Below are 15,071 nucleotides of genomic sequence, written 5' to 3' on the forward strand. Positions count from 1 at the left end.
ATTGTTTTCACGGCTGAGCGGACCTGACGCGCCGACATCTGGCCCTTCTCAGACCCCCGGACCACTCATGGACCTGAGTCTTCCCCAGAGCAGCATCCTTGTAGGCTTGCTGCAACAAGCTGAGTGTTTCTGCTGCTGTTTTTCCAGCAAAAAGCAGAATTTAATGTTTGCGCTGCTCTGGCTTCACAGTCAATGTCGCCATTTTGGAAAAATCGCAGACCTCCTCTGCACTCTGTTGCTATAAATAGCGGCTGACAGACATCAGTGTAACTCTGGGAGCTCAGATTTTTCACAGACATGCACGAGGCTTACCTGTAACACATCTGACGGCCAGAAGTCGAAACTCATTATTATTAGTATTTTATGACCAAATTCCGGGAACTTTTGGGTACCCCCTCGTATGTTGGGTCTGATGGACTCTAACCCAACACAAGAGTTGCAACAAATAACTCCAAACGGATTCTAATAGCCCAAACTGGGTTACTGATTTTATAACCCAGCGATTGGGTTAACAAAACAACCCAACATTTTTTCGTGTGCAGGTGTGAATGTCGTGCATGTAAGCCTCTGCTGGACGGTGAGGGGACACCCTCATCCTGGCTTCCTCAGCTCCAGTCCCGTTCTGACTTTGGATGAAACGGTTTAGAAGCTTGTCTCTTGGTATCCACAGTTCTCTGCTCCTGCAAACCAACTCAGATGATTTGGAGTTGTTGTGTGTAGCCACTGTTCTGCTCTCCAGTGATCTGGCTGGGTCTTATGATAGACGAATATTTAAACTTCGAATGTGAATTTCTGAAAAAAATTAGTTCAGAAGTTTAGGTTTTTAGGAGGTAATCTGTGCTTTTGTTTGGAATTACACCCAGAATGTGCAGTGTGCGTGAGGAAAAGCAGTCCTGTGCGCCCTGCCTGCGTGTGACCGTTTTACGCGCAGGGTCCCCCGGCCGGCGGCCGGCCTGCCTGCAGAGGAGAATCCTCCCTTGTTTCTGGAGCGAGAGGCGGGCCTTTCGGAAAAGCAGGAATGCGCTGGAAGTTTTCCTGCTGAAAAAGCTCCCCTTCACATGCTGAGCTGCGTCCGTCCCGCGTCCCGACATGGACATGTGGCCGCTGGTGCTCCTGTTCGTCCAGCTCTGCTCCTGCTCCGGGCACGAAGGTAAGGACGCTCACCGGGGCTGAAACCTCACGGGGGGAGACGCACATCGTCCGGTGTGGCGGGGGAGGGCTTGAAGGGCTTCCTGGAGGATTTCTCCCGCTCCGCGGTGTTTGAGGTCTCTGCGCCCCGCAGGCGCGCGCCTGGTGAACCGCGGTGTGTTTACGTGGAGGGGGGCGTGAAGCGGGGGGAGGCCAGTGCGCGTCTGGGGGACGTTTCTCTGCTGCTGCTGCTGCTGCTGCTGCTCTGCACGCAAACTTTCAACTTCTTCTTACTGTCTTTCCTTTCCTTTTCTTTTTTTACCCGTGCGTCCACGCCAGGCTGCCGCAGGGGGACACTTCTGTCCTCAGCTGAAATGTGAACACAGGACATTCAAACGTTTGATTGCAAACAAATACGTTGTGTTTTCACCTCGTGTTGAGTGAAAAGTGGCTTGTTTCCCATGATCGCGCCCTTGAGAGTGGCAGGCTGCATCCAGGGGACACTAATGGATGTTTTATCTGCTTTCCTCCAAACAGCCATCCCACAATGACAGTGATTGTTGCAGCGTGAGAAAACAGACAGTGCAGCCTGCAGCGAAGACTTGAAGTGACTTCAAAGCTCCTGACTGGATGGAAGAATATTATATGTGCGCGTGTGTGTAGTTAGAATGGCTTCGTGCCTGCAGACGGTCGGTGATCATACAGGCTGAAACATGAACGCAGGGCTGCACAGCAGATTCACGCTGACAAACCTAAAAATGCTTGTCAGACTCCGGTCTGTACTCGCGTGCGTTTTACGAGCAGTTTATTTTACAAGGGCCTGTTTGTCTTCGGTCCAGTGGTCAATTAGCTGCTCTGATGGTTGAGTGTGAGTTCTCTACAGGAAGTGGCAGCTCTCCAAAGTGAAATGCTTGAGATTTGTTGAGTTAAAGGACCTGCTTCTGCCCTTCTTGGCTTGTCGTTTAGAGGTTGTTTATATAGTTTGCTGGTTTGGCCCATGCTCTACTTTTAATACTATTTCGAGCAAAATTGTTTTAACAGCCTGATCACATTTTCCATGATGAAAGTCTTCTGGCAGTGTGAGTCCGGGAGGAAGATTCTCTTCAAGCGAGGAATCTCCTGGGAAAAGGCCAGCAAGTGTCTTCTATGAAAAACTCTGCTTGCAGAAAAAGGAGGGAACTCTTTATGGTTTGACCAAACTAACACCGGAAGAGCTGACCAGAAAAACATTCACTTGAGATCGACGGCATGCAGACAGGAACAGGAAGATCGATGTTTTAAAGCTCCGTACAGGCCGATGCTGATGTTACACCCATCCAGTGTATCGCTGTCTGGAGGACTGAGCTTCTCCTCCTACAGTCAACAGGAGTTTGGTGAAATTGTAACAGATTTGGATAATGCTAATGCTAACAGTTAGCTCAGTGAATAAAACAGCAGCTGGTCAGATGTCGTCCTCCATTCATACTCATCCACCTATCCATATACGCCTTAATTAGCTTATTGAGGGTAAAATGTGTTTTCTAAGTGTTATTAAGTGTTGTAATATAACGGGATAGGCTACAGGCTTCACTGCGCCTTGTTGTCATGCTGTTAATGAAGATAGAGCCAAAGAACTTTGCAGCTGGGGCTCACAAATCGTTGATGTGTTGGAAAGCAGCGGCAGGCGTGTTAAAAACAATGTAAATTAGATTGAAGTCATTACCACCACTAAAGGAAATGACGCTGGTGTGTAATCAGGGTCTGTTTAGTTGAGAGATAAAGGAATTACATGTCATTTTGCGGTCCTGTTTTTGTTAGCCTGCAGCCGTGCGTCAGCATCGACAGCTCCCTCCTAATGGCAGTCAGCGCCGCGGCTCCACATTAGACACATAATTGTAGTATTAATCTGCGTGGGCTGTCGGGAAGGCCCGCTCCTGCAGCTCCGCCACTATTAAGGCTGCGAACTTGTTTGAAGTGCGAGACGCAGACAGGAAGACGGCGCTGGCTGCCGATCCTCTTCTCATCGCGCTGACAGGTTTATTCGATGCGAGTGCAGAGGCGCTTCAATCCCACATACCTGCCTGGGAACTCTTTGGATATGCAGAACGTTCGTCAACAAGCACAAACAAGTCAGTTAATCCAGCTCCGGAGCTGCGATGTCAGGAGGTGCAGAGTCAGGCAGACCTGGGCCGACTGCAGGCAGCAGGGTCATTAACAGCTCCAGCTGCTCTGGGTTCATTAATGAGATTTAATCTGGCTGTGCATACCGCGAGCTGGTTAAATTTCCACAAGCTTGTTTGACAAATATCAGTCGGTTAAACCAATTTGTGTTTTATTCAAGGCTGCTTAACTGTCATGCAGCCTCCTGCCATCAGTTGGCGCTACAGAAAAAGACAAAAAAACAGCTTTATCAGCTCAACTTTATTTATAGAGCACATTTAAAGACGGCTTAGCTGCGCCAAAGTGCTTCACATAGTGCTAGAGAGCTTTATAGTCGCTCCAATATTGTGAAACCAGACTGAACTCAGCTATCTGCTTAGAAACCTGATGCTGCTCACCACACCTGAAAACGCAGTCTCAGGTCAACAGGACACTTTGAATCTGAATATACAGTGTGAAATTTATTAATGTTAATGTGAAGTTAACAGGGCATAAACAGTATTTAGTCTTGCTGCTTTCATAATGTCGACGCCAAAGATCAAGACAGAAGCAAACAAGCGAAACAAAACATATAAAAACAAAAGAATGCTTTTTTTCTCTCTTTCTTCTGTCCACAGTTTTAAATTGTGCTAAACGTAGACTATAGTTAAGCTAAGCTTTTGGGACATTATGCCTGAAAATGATGCGCACTTCTACTTTCATACCTGTGTAATTTTTGCTTTCATTTGTCGTGTAATTTGTGTCTGTGGAATAAAGTTGCAAAGCACTAATTTGAGCAAAATGAGGCAAGTGGGTTGATGAAATAATGCAACAAAGCAAAGCAACAGAGCCTGCTTTCATCGAGATTTAAAACATTGTCTTCACCACTGTTTGAAACTGTGGTTATAGATTTTCACGCTGATTTGCGGAGTGGAGGTTCTTTCTCAGCGGCGTGTGGGGAGGCATGAACTGTTTTACGGTCCGATTTCAGTACATGAACCCAGTAGAACAGCTGAAATTCAGTCAGCAGTCGGCACACTGACTGCTGAGTGTGTTTCTATTGTATTCTGACACACATCTGGCGCATTAGCTTTGCATCCACCCAGAGAAACAGCTGTGTGTATCACAATTCTGCTGTGGCCATTAACATTGTTTAATGTCCCTTAATATGTACATAAAAAAAAAGATGTCAGGAAAAGCTAAATAAAACTTAATCATTGGTTCTGTTTGAAGTCTTTTGTTTTAAAAATATTAATAATGAAAATCAATTTGGAAAATAGAAATTCAGTATGTTTGATGAAGAGACCTTGTGACTTTTGTCTCATGCTGTAATCAAAACAAACGACAGGATACTTTTGCTCTGCACTGCCCCCTTCAGCACGGCAGTGGTACTGACGGATTCACTTCCTGCCTTCTCAAGGCAGTTTTATGGCCAATCGGCAATAAAATCTTCTTTAGACACATCATGACACACATTACCTCTCCTATGCAAACTGGAGGTTTTGATAAAAGTGTCTACAAACATTGTGCTGATGAGGAACAGAAAGGATTCAGGAGATAACCCTTCACAGTCTGAGGTGAAGCGATAACTTTTCCGCAAAAAGAAGAAACCAAAAGAAACCAGCGAATCGACTGTGACGTAAAACGAAAGCACGCCTTGCAGCGGACACCTTCCAGAGAGATCACAAGTCATTCCAGGTGTTAAGGCTATTTGTGTACATACAATTCTATACTAGGAGTCTGAGATGGCTGCGCACACACACACACACCAACACACACTCATACCTGTAATTAGTTTTCCGTACCTTTCCCCGCCTGCCTCCCTCGCCCCATTTATAAGCAGACAGTAAAGTTTTCCCATCAGACGGCTAAATGTGACTCACTCAGTATGTGGGTTTGCTCTGTAAGGCCGCGCTGTGGATCTGACAGCCCAAACCTCAAAGGTTGTCGAGTGTGTGTGTGTGTGTGTGTTGTGATGACTCGCAGCAGTTTGATCCAGACAGTCTTTATTGAACTGACAGAGCCCTGGTGAGGAATGGGGGGCAGTAGTTCTGGGAGATTTGCCGGCTGCTGCCTGAAACTGAAGGAGGGCGGGACACTCCTCCCTTGTGGGTCCTGAACAGAGGACACATTCACACCGGGGTTCATAACATCCCCGAGCCAAGGAGGAATACCCTTCCCCCGACTTTAACCCTTTCCCTGTGCCGGGTTTCTCTGAAGTTTATTACCTCCAGACCTTCTTTCTTCCCTTCTTTCCTGAAACAATCCTCCTGCTCATCGCGATTGGCCTCGCGCTCGCCCGTCACTGCTGCCACTCAGCGGCGTCTTGGGAAACACTGCAGCCATCGCAGCGCTCCAGCTCCACACATCTTCCTCTCACTTTGAAAATACTTCAACTGTGCTCCGTCCGAACACAGCGGGGGGCAGCGGAATGAATCTCTCTGTGTTAAGCAGATTGATTTTTCCAGCACAGCTGAAAACAATTGGACCTTCTGAGATTTCTCTCCGCATGCCTTCTGTCCGAGAGATCCAGCTCACCCCCACCCGAGAAAAGCTCAGCAATGTCTTCAAACTTGGTCCTGAAGCTGTTCCACAGCCGCAGAGGTCAGCTCAGGACGAAGCTTTCCAACACTGCCTAACTACTAACGTAGATCGAGCTTTTCTTGGTATTAGTTTGTTCTTTTTCTTTCCTCCCCCCCCCCGCAGGGTCAGGACAGTATGCCTACGGAGACGATGAAGACTGGTATTCTCGTAGATACAAAGGTAACTACACTTATTGTTGTCTGGAGTGCACACACACACACACACACACACACACACACACACACACACACACACACTGTGATCTAATTCAAACAAACCAAATGGGAATTTTGTAAGAACATTGTAAATCAGATCCGTATGATTTCCTTCAGTTGGGTTTATTAACATCAGTCGTCTCTTGGCAAACTCACTGCTGAAGGCTCAGCGTTTCATAAATGTGGGTTTTTGGGTCACTATTTATGCCGGATTGTCTTGAGCTTTATAGAGCAGTAGCTTTATACTTAAAGGTGCATTAAGGAGTTTTTCAACTTTAAAAATACTTATTTTCCACCATAAATATGTTACAAGTATTCAATGATGTGTACAATGTGCCCTGACATATTCATTGTAAGTACCTCTAACAGCGCTAAATTGTCTCTTGAAAGTTGCAGTGCCGGTCCGGCACCAGAAATTTTTTGGGGAGAATTTGAGAGGAATGACGTAATGCGCCTCCCACTGGCCTGACTTCCTTAGGTTTCGTTTTGTCCGCCATTACTCCGCCAGATGCTTAGTGAGCAACAACTGAGCAGTATTGAGGAAGGAGCTTCCAGAAAGTAAGAACAGACCAGCTTCTAGCGCTGCCTCAGCTCCAGCACAGACCCACCAGGTAGAAGAAACTTAAATTTTACTCGAGCGCTACTAAAAGAGTGAGGAAGGAGTTCCCCTCTTCCGTGCACGTACATGGACACAAGCCACATGCACGAGTGTTTCACTAAGCTGCAGTTAAGCCCAAGGCCTGCAGGGGCCGCTGTTTCGCATAAAACATGCAACCTCCTTAAAGGCCAACTCCGGTTTTTTGACACCTGGACCTTATTTCTAGGTGAGTCATGCTCATATACTCACTCAGACAAACATCGTGCAGCTCGGAGTCCTCCAGAAGTTATTTAGATCCAACAGATTTTAGCAGGGGCCACGGCAAGGGAGCTTCAGCGCGGGACATAATCTCTGCAAAATCGCTCATTTCGGCTATATTTCTTCATCCATCGCCAGTGTTATCATAAAGTCAGCTCGTCTACTGTCTTCAGGCCTCTCTGCTGGGGAGAGGAGCTCTAACGTTCCCATCTGAGCTAATTGTGGCTAAGTTAGCGAAAACTGTCAGCTGACCCACCTGAAGATGGTAGAAAGTAAATCTTAAATTAACTTTTATTTTCATATTTTAAAATCCTATCTGGTCCGTGACGTAAATATTGATAGCTGCTGTGTTTAAGGACCTTGTTTCAGTTGAGGACTTAGTTGGTTGACTCTTAAATATTTTCTCCAGTAGATTAGTAAGCACATAACATTTTAAATAAGAACCTAAATTGATTGTGAAAACTACTAATTTTGGATAAATGTATTTTTAAATTTTCTGTGCGTCTTCAGGAAGGCGTAATTAGAAGCCAGTCTCTTGAGCCGCTTTTATAAACTGACATGGTTTGGTCAAAGGAGCTTCCAGCTTTGAATTCGGGGTCAGTTAGACACCGAACATTACTGCACTGGCCAAACCACACTCTCTTCTTGTGTAAGAGCTCAAATGTAATATAATTTTCTCTTGCTCAGCGGTTGTGGAAACTTCTGCCAACACACACATGCACAGAGAGAGAGAGAGAGAGAGAGAGTGAGAGAGAGAGAGAGAGAGAGAGAGAGAGAGAGAGAGAGAGAGAGAGAGAGAGAGAGAGAGATGGCTGTATGATGAATGCTCATTCTAACTCCAACTGGAAATGAGCCTGAGCTGGTGTGCATCCGGCTCTTTGTGTGTGTGTGTGTGTGTGTGTGTGTGTGTGTGTGTGTGTGTGTGTGTGTGTGATGACCCACACACGGTCGAGTGTTCGTCCTGAGCCGACAGGTTTTGATTTCACTGTGTGGGAGTTCGAGCCCTTGGCCCCTCAGACCTGGAATCACTGGAGGAAGTTTCACACAAACCGTCTGGCTTCCAGAGAAGATACTTTCAGTGTCGAACCCCTTCTTAGTTCTTGCCATCTTGATCACTTCCTCCATCAAGGCGTCAACTTCCTGGTATCACATCTGATCACTTCAGATCAAACACAAGCAAACTGAAATGGCGGGGTTTCCCAGCAGATCGTGAAGCTGTGACTGCCGTCAAGCACCCAGGGCTTCGTGGCATCGGTGTTCCGATGGAGGAAGTTATCTAACATGTTGGAAATTTACAGCAATAAAAAAAAACAAAAACAATCGAGGAGCTGATTGCTCATAAAGTTAAATTATAATCCACAACATATAAAATATGGAGTCCGCAAACAAAAGTCACGAGGAGCCAGCTGAGGAAATGCTTCTTTTCACATTACCAGCACCTTTCCAAATATGGTGGAAACAGATCCAGTCAAAAACCACACAGGCTTGTGCTTAATAAATGGTGTGTGTTATTTTACATGTCAGTCAGACTTGTTCTGATTGAACCAGTTTTTATGGAACTGTGTAGTGACCAGGCCCCAAATGTTCAGTTGCTCCTCAATATCTCCCACCCGCAGACTGATGCCAGGATAAAGGAATAACGGCAGTTTGTTATGGCTGCTCAGTGTATTTCGACTCTTTGACATTCATATGGGAAAATGCTTTGCTTATGCAATAATTCAGAAGTGTGCAGTCCTTTAAAATGTGACAGTTGTTTTATTTAGCAGCTGTTGGAGGTTTTCTTCCTTTAGGATCGTCACTAACTTGTTTTGAACAAACTGAATCTTGAAACAATTGACTGGAGCAACAGAAATGAGCGTCTATAATTAGTTGCACTTTTTGTCTGGGTAATGAGTTTTACGCTCTGTAACACACGCACACACACACACACACACACAAAGTGCTCCCTGCATATTAAAATCGTTCTTTCCCCAAGTGAAGATATCTTGGTCTCCTCCTGAGACGCAGTGGGAGAATGGCGAGTTGCAGATAAGGTAATGAGAAATCCCCGGTATCTGCCTGGACGCGAGGCGACCGGTGGGTTTTTCTTTTGCATTTTGACTCTAATAAAGGCAGCCTCTCTCACTTTACCTTCAGGTAAGTGTTTATCGAGCGTCTCCCGCTTTGAGGCCGCACCGTAGCAACAGGTAACGGACTCCATGCTGCAGCCGAAAGGTCAGTGTGTTCTGTGTCTCCGGCCGGCAGGCACCCCGTGGTGCGCGCCCATCAAGGTGAAGCATGGCGACGTGAGCTGCCGCACACCCAGAGGGGAGCACTTCAGGAACGTGATGGGCACCCGCTGCAAGATCCGCTGCAAGCAGGGCTACGAGGTGCAGAGCCCGGAGGTGGTGTGCATGGCCAGCAAGCACTGGTCCTCCAACTACGCCTGCAGGGGTGAGCAGCGCACGGAGAGACGCCGCCGCTACACGCTGTTTAACCATCAAACAAGCACTTTGTTTTCATGCACTCTGACCTCTCCAGACCCTCCGCGGTGGCTCAGGTTAAGAGTTCGTGTAGACAGTTGTGCAAATGGAAAAACAAAAGAAACTCTTGTATCAACGTGGTTTTATGGTGTGTGTGTGAGCGCGCTAACCCAGACCTCTTCCCCTCACAGAGATCCGTTGTCCCAAGCTCGACATGCCCATAAACGGCGGCTACAAGTGCTCAGATGGCTCCTACTTCAACTCCCGCTGCGAGTTCTTCTGCTCCCCCGGGTTCAGCCTGAAGGGCCACAAGACGGCGACCTGCCAGCACAACAAGGCCTGGAGCATCGGGCTGCCCACGTGTGTCGGTGAGACTCCGTCTAAACTCTCACTGAAGACCCGGGCCTGCAGACCACTTGGAACTGATTAGTAGCTTCAGGCTGTCGGCTTCTGTAGCCGTTGAATCCGCCAGTGGAAACACGAGATGAATATTGTTGTCAGCAGTTGAAGGATTTTCCTAAAGCTGCTGTTTGTGGCCTAAAGTCTAGTGTGCTCCTGCTTTGAAGGACACGCTGCGAGGTTTGGCCTTGGTGACGTGTTTCTGTGCTTTCAGATCTGATTGTTGATTTTATTTTATTTAGATAACACCCAATGCATCTTAGCTACCTCACATAAAATACAGAGAAAAAAAGGAATAATTCCAAATGAGCAGCTCTGGTTTTAGCACTCTGGTAGAAGGAGGAATATATCATGTCAACTGTGCTTCATAAACAATGAATAGAATGAAATCCATGACTGTTTTCTCTCTGCAGACATCGAACCTCCCAAAATCAAGTGTCCTAATGTGAAGGACAAATGGGCGGAGCCAGGAAAGCTGACAGCGAGGGTGACCTGGGACACGCCGGAGGGCGTGGACACGGCAGACGGCATCCTCACCGAGTCAGTCTCAGCCCACTTCAGCATGCCGGGCCTCGAAACACAGAGAAATATGAGTGTTTTGTTTTTCAGCGTCATTCTGAAAGGAAAACCCCCGAAGTCAGACTTCCCAGAGGGCCTCCACAAGATGTCCTACACCGTGTTCGACCGCGCCGGCAACAAAGGCTCCTGCCGTTTCTCCGTCAGAGTACGAGGTGAGCCTGTGAAAGCTGAGCGAGAGGGTTTTTATCACCGCCGTGGAGCTGGCTGTTTGGTAATGCTTCATCTCATGAGGTTGTTTTTCAAGAAAGTTCCTGGGACTACAGGAAGAATAGAGACAGAGTTTAACTGACTGACTGCTTCATCTGTCCTGTATCTGTACCTGCTTTAACCAGTACAGGGCCGGCTTCATCACGGTCCTGCTCAATGCTCTGTTTATAATAAGGGATTTCTGGGAAACTGTGTTGCTTCTGTCTTGGATGTCCTAATAGAGAAAGTTATCAGACATCACCAAGCACTTTAAAGCTGTAGTGCGTAACTTTAAATGTCTCTGAATGACCGTTTTAGCCAGGCCACTGCTAGTGGAGATGACAGAATGCAGATGAAGCCGATCGCCTCCTCTAACATGTCGTAGGATTTTTCAATATATAGAATTCTTGCTTTGCTTGTCGACCGGCGACATTCCTGCACTGGCGCGCAGGAAATTACGCATTTTACGTCACAACAAGAAGGGAGGGGGAGGCCTCCCCCCCTTTCTTTTCCAGCAGGAAACACTGTAGTGTGTAACACTTAATTTTTCATCAAGAAGCAGCTACTGGAGACCAATGGACAAGAAATGATTTCTGCTGACGACCACTGGGTCTTTTCATCCTCTGACCTGTCGGTTACAGACCAGCAGGCACCTTGTCTCCCATTTGTAATAAGCTGTTTGCGTTTCTGTGGCAAAAAAAAGAAAACAATAATTACCTCTTCAGAAGAGTCCATCTTTATTTCACCAGCTGTCCTTATTCACACAGAATAAAAACCGCTTCCAGCGGTGATTCGCGCTGTGGAAACGCGAATCACCGTGGCAGGTTGGGGGAAGAGGGGGAGGGGGGACACCGGGGACACCGGGGCGTTCGTCATGTGGAAGCGCCGCTTTATTGTTGTAAGAACACAGAATTCCGCCAGAGGGCGACCGAAGTTACGCACTGTAGCTTTAAGTCTGAACTTGGAGGAGAGAAAAAGTGAAAAATCGAACACCTGAGATGATCTGTCACAAAGTCAGAATTTGAAGTCCATGTAGAATATCTTAGGAAGAAAAAGAACAATACCAGCAGCGTTTCTGCTGAGGACGCCGCCAGTTGCCTCTCATGTGTGTCTCCCTGCATGCAGTGCGCCGCTGCAGCCCTCTCTTTCCTCCCGACAACGGCTACATGAAGTGCAACGGCGACGGGGACAACTACGGCGCCACCTGCGATTTCACCTGCACCGGCGGCTTCGAGCTGCAGGGCAGCGCCGCCCGGGTCTGCCAGTACGGCCTCACCTGGTCCGGCTCCGACACCACCTGCACAGGTACCAGCGTCGCTCGCTCTCGGCCGCGCTCATGCTGCTCAGTCGACGTGACGTCTGGGAGGACTGACGCAGCTCTTTGGCCTGGCCGTGCGCTCCTTGTCTGTGCAGCCATGAACATCAACGTGGGAGTGCGCACGGCCGCCGCGCTGCTGGATCAGTTCTACGAGAAGCGACGGCTCCTCATCATCTCAGCGCCGACCGCCGCCAATCACAACTACCGCTTCCAGATGACGAACCTGCAGGTGAGCTGGAGGGATGGAGGGAGGGGAGGAGGGGTGGGGGGGAGGCGTCCCCCGCTGTCTGCTCCCATGATGCTCAGGACGAGCGTCTCGGCTGCCTAAACGGGACAAACCGATGAGATGAGCAGGAAGCGTCACGGCGGTGAAGAGACGGCCGTCACACCGGCTCCGATGAAGCTATTCTGGGCTGCATGTTTTCACAGAGCGTCGGGAAACATTAAGTCTGAGCTGCTTTAAACTCCTGACCTCTGACCTCTCAGAGTGAACAACATGACGGATCAGTTCTTCAGTCTGTCCCGTTATTATTGATCATTTTTAAACTCTGCTCTTTAGATTTTGTGTGAATCAGATTCACTTTTTGAAACATTTCTAACTTCTCTCAAATATTAGAATCTGCTGCTGTTATGATTCCAGAGGAATTCAACTGGAGTGTTGGTTTTGTAAAAATGTTTTCAATCAAATAAAGAATTTGATCAAGACTCCCTCTGTAAAATAACACATATCTTAATAATTCAGTGACATGTATGATTATGGATCATTAAAAAACAGTTCTCATTATAATATTCTAATTATAATATTTTCCCATTTTAATTACTTGAAAAAAGTTGAAAATTTCAGATATTACTTATAAATTTAACTTGAAATGATAATATTTCATAATGTACTGATCCAAAAGGAATCTCAGTGACAGTTAAACACTTTTCTACTAAAACTACTTGTCCTAAACATTGAGGCAATGAAAAAGTGGCAGAATTATTGTGAGAATTAACTTGTCACAAGTATTTTTTATCATGCAGACTTTAAATGTTTATAGAATTGAAATGTCTGCTGAAATGTCTTGCTTTTCTTTTCTTTTTCTCCAGTGTGTTTTTTTTTCTTTTTCAAAGTCTCCTAAATGACCTTTCCATAGTAATTATTTCCTGGCTTTTATATGGACACCTCCCCGGTGTAAACAGCCTGTCTCCTGTGTTTATAGGATTGAAGGAAGCTGCACAAATCTCCCTCTGTTACTTTATTTTCTGAATTTATTGAGTGAAAATAGATGTAGATATGAAATATTCACTGGGCAGCAGTCACATGTATTGGCAGAATTAAGATGAAATGAGGATGATCACCGGGTGCTGCTGGTGGCAGGCCTGGTTTTCCTTCTTGGCTCCATCGATCGATTCTGTCAGTCTGAATCTTTTTTACAAATCCAGAGTGAGACGATTCAAACTGAGGCTGTGAATTAATGATTTGAAGTCCTCCTCGTATGTCGACAAAGCTCAGATCATTTGAACATAGGAGAGAAAGTGACGACGGGTGAGGAAGATACAAACGCTGAACCTGAACACTAAAAACTGATGGAATTATTTATGAAAACGGACTCAAACATGTTCAGGACAACATGTCTCCTAAGGAACGTCTGATACCTTCTCAGTTCTAACTAATGATGTGAAATAATATGCAGTTTACAATCTATAACATTGAGCTGAGGAATTTAAGGATCGATAGTTTATTTTCCACTGTGATACTGACAATATGTGCACATAACAGTTACACACTTAGAATAAAAGCTCTGTGATTTAAAACGCTATGCGGGAAGATACTCAGCCGTCTGCTCTCTCAAAGCCAGACTTTCTGAAAAGAAAGGAAAAGGTTAACTGCTTCCTCGTCTGTGGTTAGGCGAGTAAGAATCCCATTGGATCCCTAAAATTATTCAAGACATTTAAATATGACTTTTATGTCAGGATGTTAAAATGTCTCAGGTCCATCGTTCCGCAGGAGCAGCAGTAACAAGAGATTTACTTCACTTTTATTTCATAACATTGTGACTGTTTCCTTCAGTTTTGGTGGTAATAAATGTTAAATATGCACATTAAATACATGCAGATTCTTGAAAAAAGGATGTTTTAGCTCACATTGGTGTAATGACACCTGAGCACTATTTGAAGTGGAATGTGAGAAGAATTTATGTGAAGCAGCAATAGGCACAGCAGCTTTCTTTTCATTTACATCTTTCACAGAATATGTTGTGCTTATTTTATTCTGTGTGCACAATGAAAGTCACCGGCAGAGCGGCGGATTCCCGTCTCTCACCGTGTCTCGTCCCTACAGCACGCCCAGTGCGGCCTGGACCTCAGACACATGACGGTCATCGAGCTGGTCGGGACGTATCCTGCCCAGGTCGGCCGGATCCGGCACAGACTGCTGCCCCCGGGCCTGGCTCTGCAGCTCCGGTACACACACACACACACACACACACACACACACACACACACTCCCAGAAACACGTGTTGATCGCAGCAGAAACAAGTGAAAACGGGGGAAGGCCCTCCTGACGGGCCGCTCTGCTCTCCAGGCTGCTCCTCCAGATCCCCCAGCGCTCTTTCCAGATGGTTCTGCTGGACAAGCAGGGCATCGACAAGCAGCGCTACCCGTTCCCCATCACCGCCGCCGAGCTGTTCACCACCGTCGACACCTTCCCCCTCCGCAAGGACGAGATGGTGCTGCAGCAGCAGGCGGGCCAGACCTGCCAGTCGTGAACGCCCGGCGGCCATCTTTGATCCGTTTCCTCGTCCTTCAGCTGACCAGCGACAAGGCCGCCTCAGATCCCCCGTTTGTGACTCCACGCCTCATCCACACTCCTGCGTTAAGTCATTGTGTGTGTGTGTGTGTGTGTGTGTGTGTGTGTGTGTGTGTGTGTGTGTGTGTGGCGTTGCTGATCTGAGGCCGATCTAACTGAAATGGGTCACTCATTACAGTCACATTGATTCCTGTGTCTTGTCTCTCTCTCTTTATATATTTTATATGATTGTCTCACAGCAGAAATACGTCTCACTGTTTTCTACAACAAACTGTTTTTACTGTATGAACTGGAAAACTTTCTCGCCTGTCTGATATTTATGTCTCACTCCTTGGGTGCGTGTGTGTGTGCGCGTGTGTGTGTGATGAACAGAGCATCTGTACGTCTACGTCTGAATTCACAAACACTGATTAAAGCTGTGCAGTGCGGAGGAAG

At 46.8% G+C, this 15,071-nt stretch overlaps 1 protein-coding gene across 2 annotated transcripts; it reads left to right on the forward strand.

Annotated features, from left to right (window-relative positions):
• Positions 1-980: 980 nt before the first annotated feature.
• Positions 981-15,060, forward strand: srpx (sushi-repeat containing protein X-linked). Of its 2 annotated transcripts, XM_030112765.1 has the most exons (10): positions 981-1,150; positions 5,953-6,009; positions 9,145-9,333; positions 9,554-9,730; positions 10,175-10,301; positions 10,371-10,492; positions 11,652-11,831; positions 11,940-12,073; positions 14,168-14,289; positions 14,412-15,060. In XM_030112765.1, the coding sequence occupies exons 1-10, from the start codon at positions 1,090-1,092 to the stop codon at positions 14,593-14,595; spliced, it is 1,353 nt and encodes a 450-aa protein (XP_029968625.1). In that variant the 5' UTR covers positions 981-1,089; the 3' UTR covers positions 14,596-15,060. The 2 variants fall into 2 exon arrangements, with proteins under 2 accessions (XP_029968625.1, XP_029968626.1); XM_030112766.1 differs by lacking the exon at positions 5,953-6,009.
• Positions 15,061-15,071: the final 11 nt, after the last annotated feature.

The sequence above is a fragment of the Salarias fasciatus genome, chromosome 16 (assembly GCF_902148845.1).
Source record: "Salarias fasciatus chromosome 16, fSalaFa1.1, whole genome shotgun sequence".
Lineage (NCBI taxonomy): Eukaryota > Metazoa > Chordata > Actinopteri > Blenniiformes > Blenniidae > Salarias > Salarias fasciatus.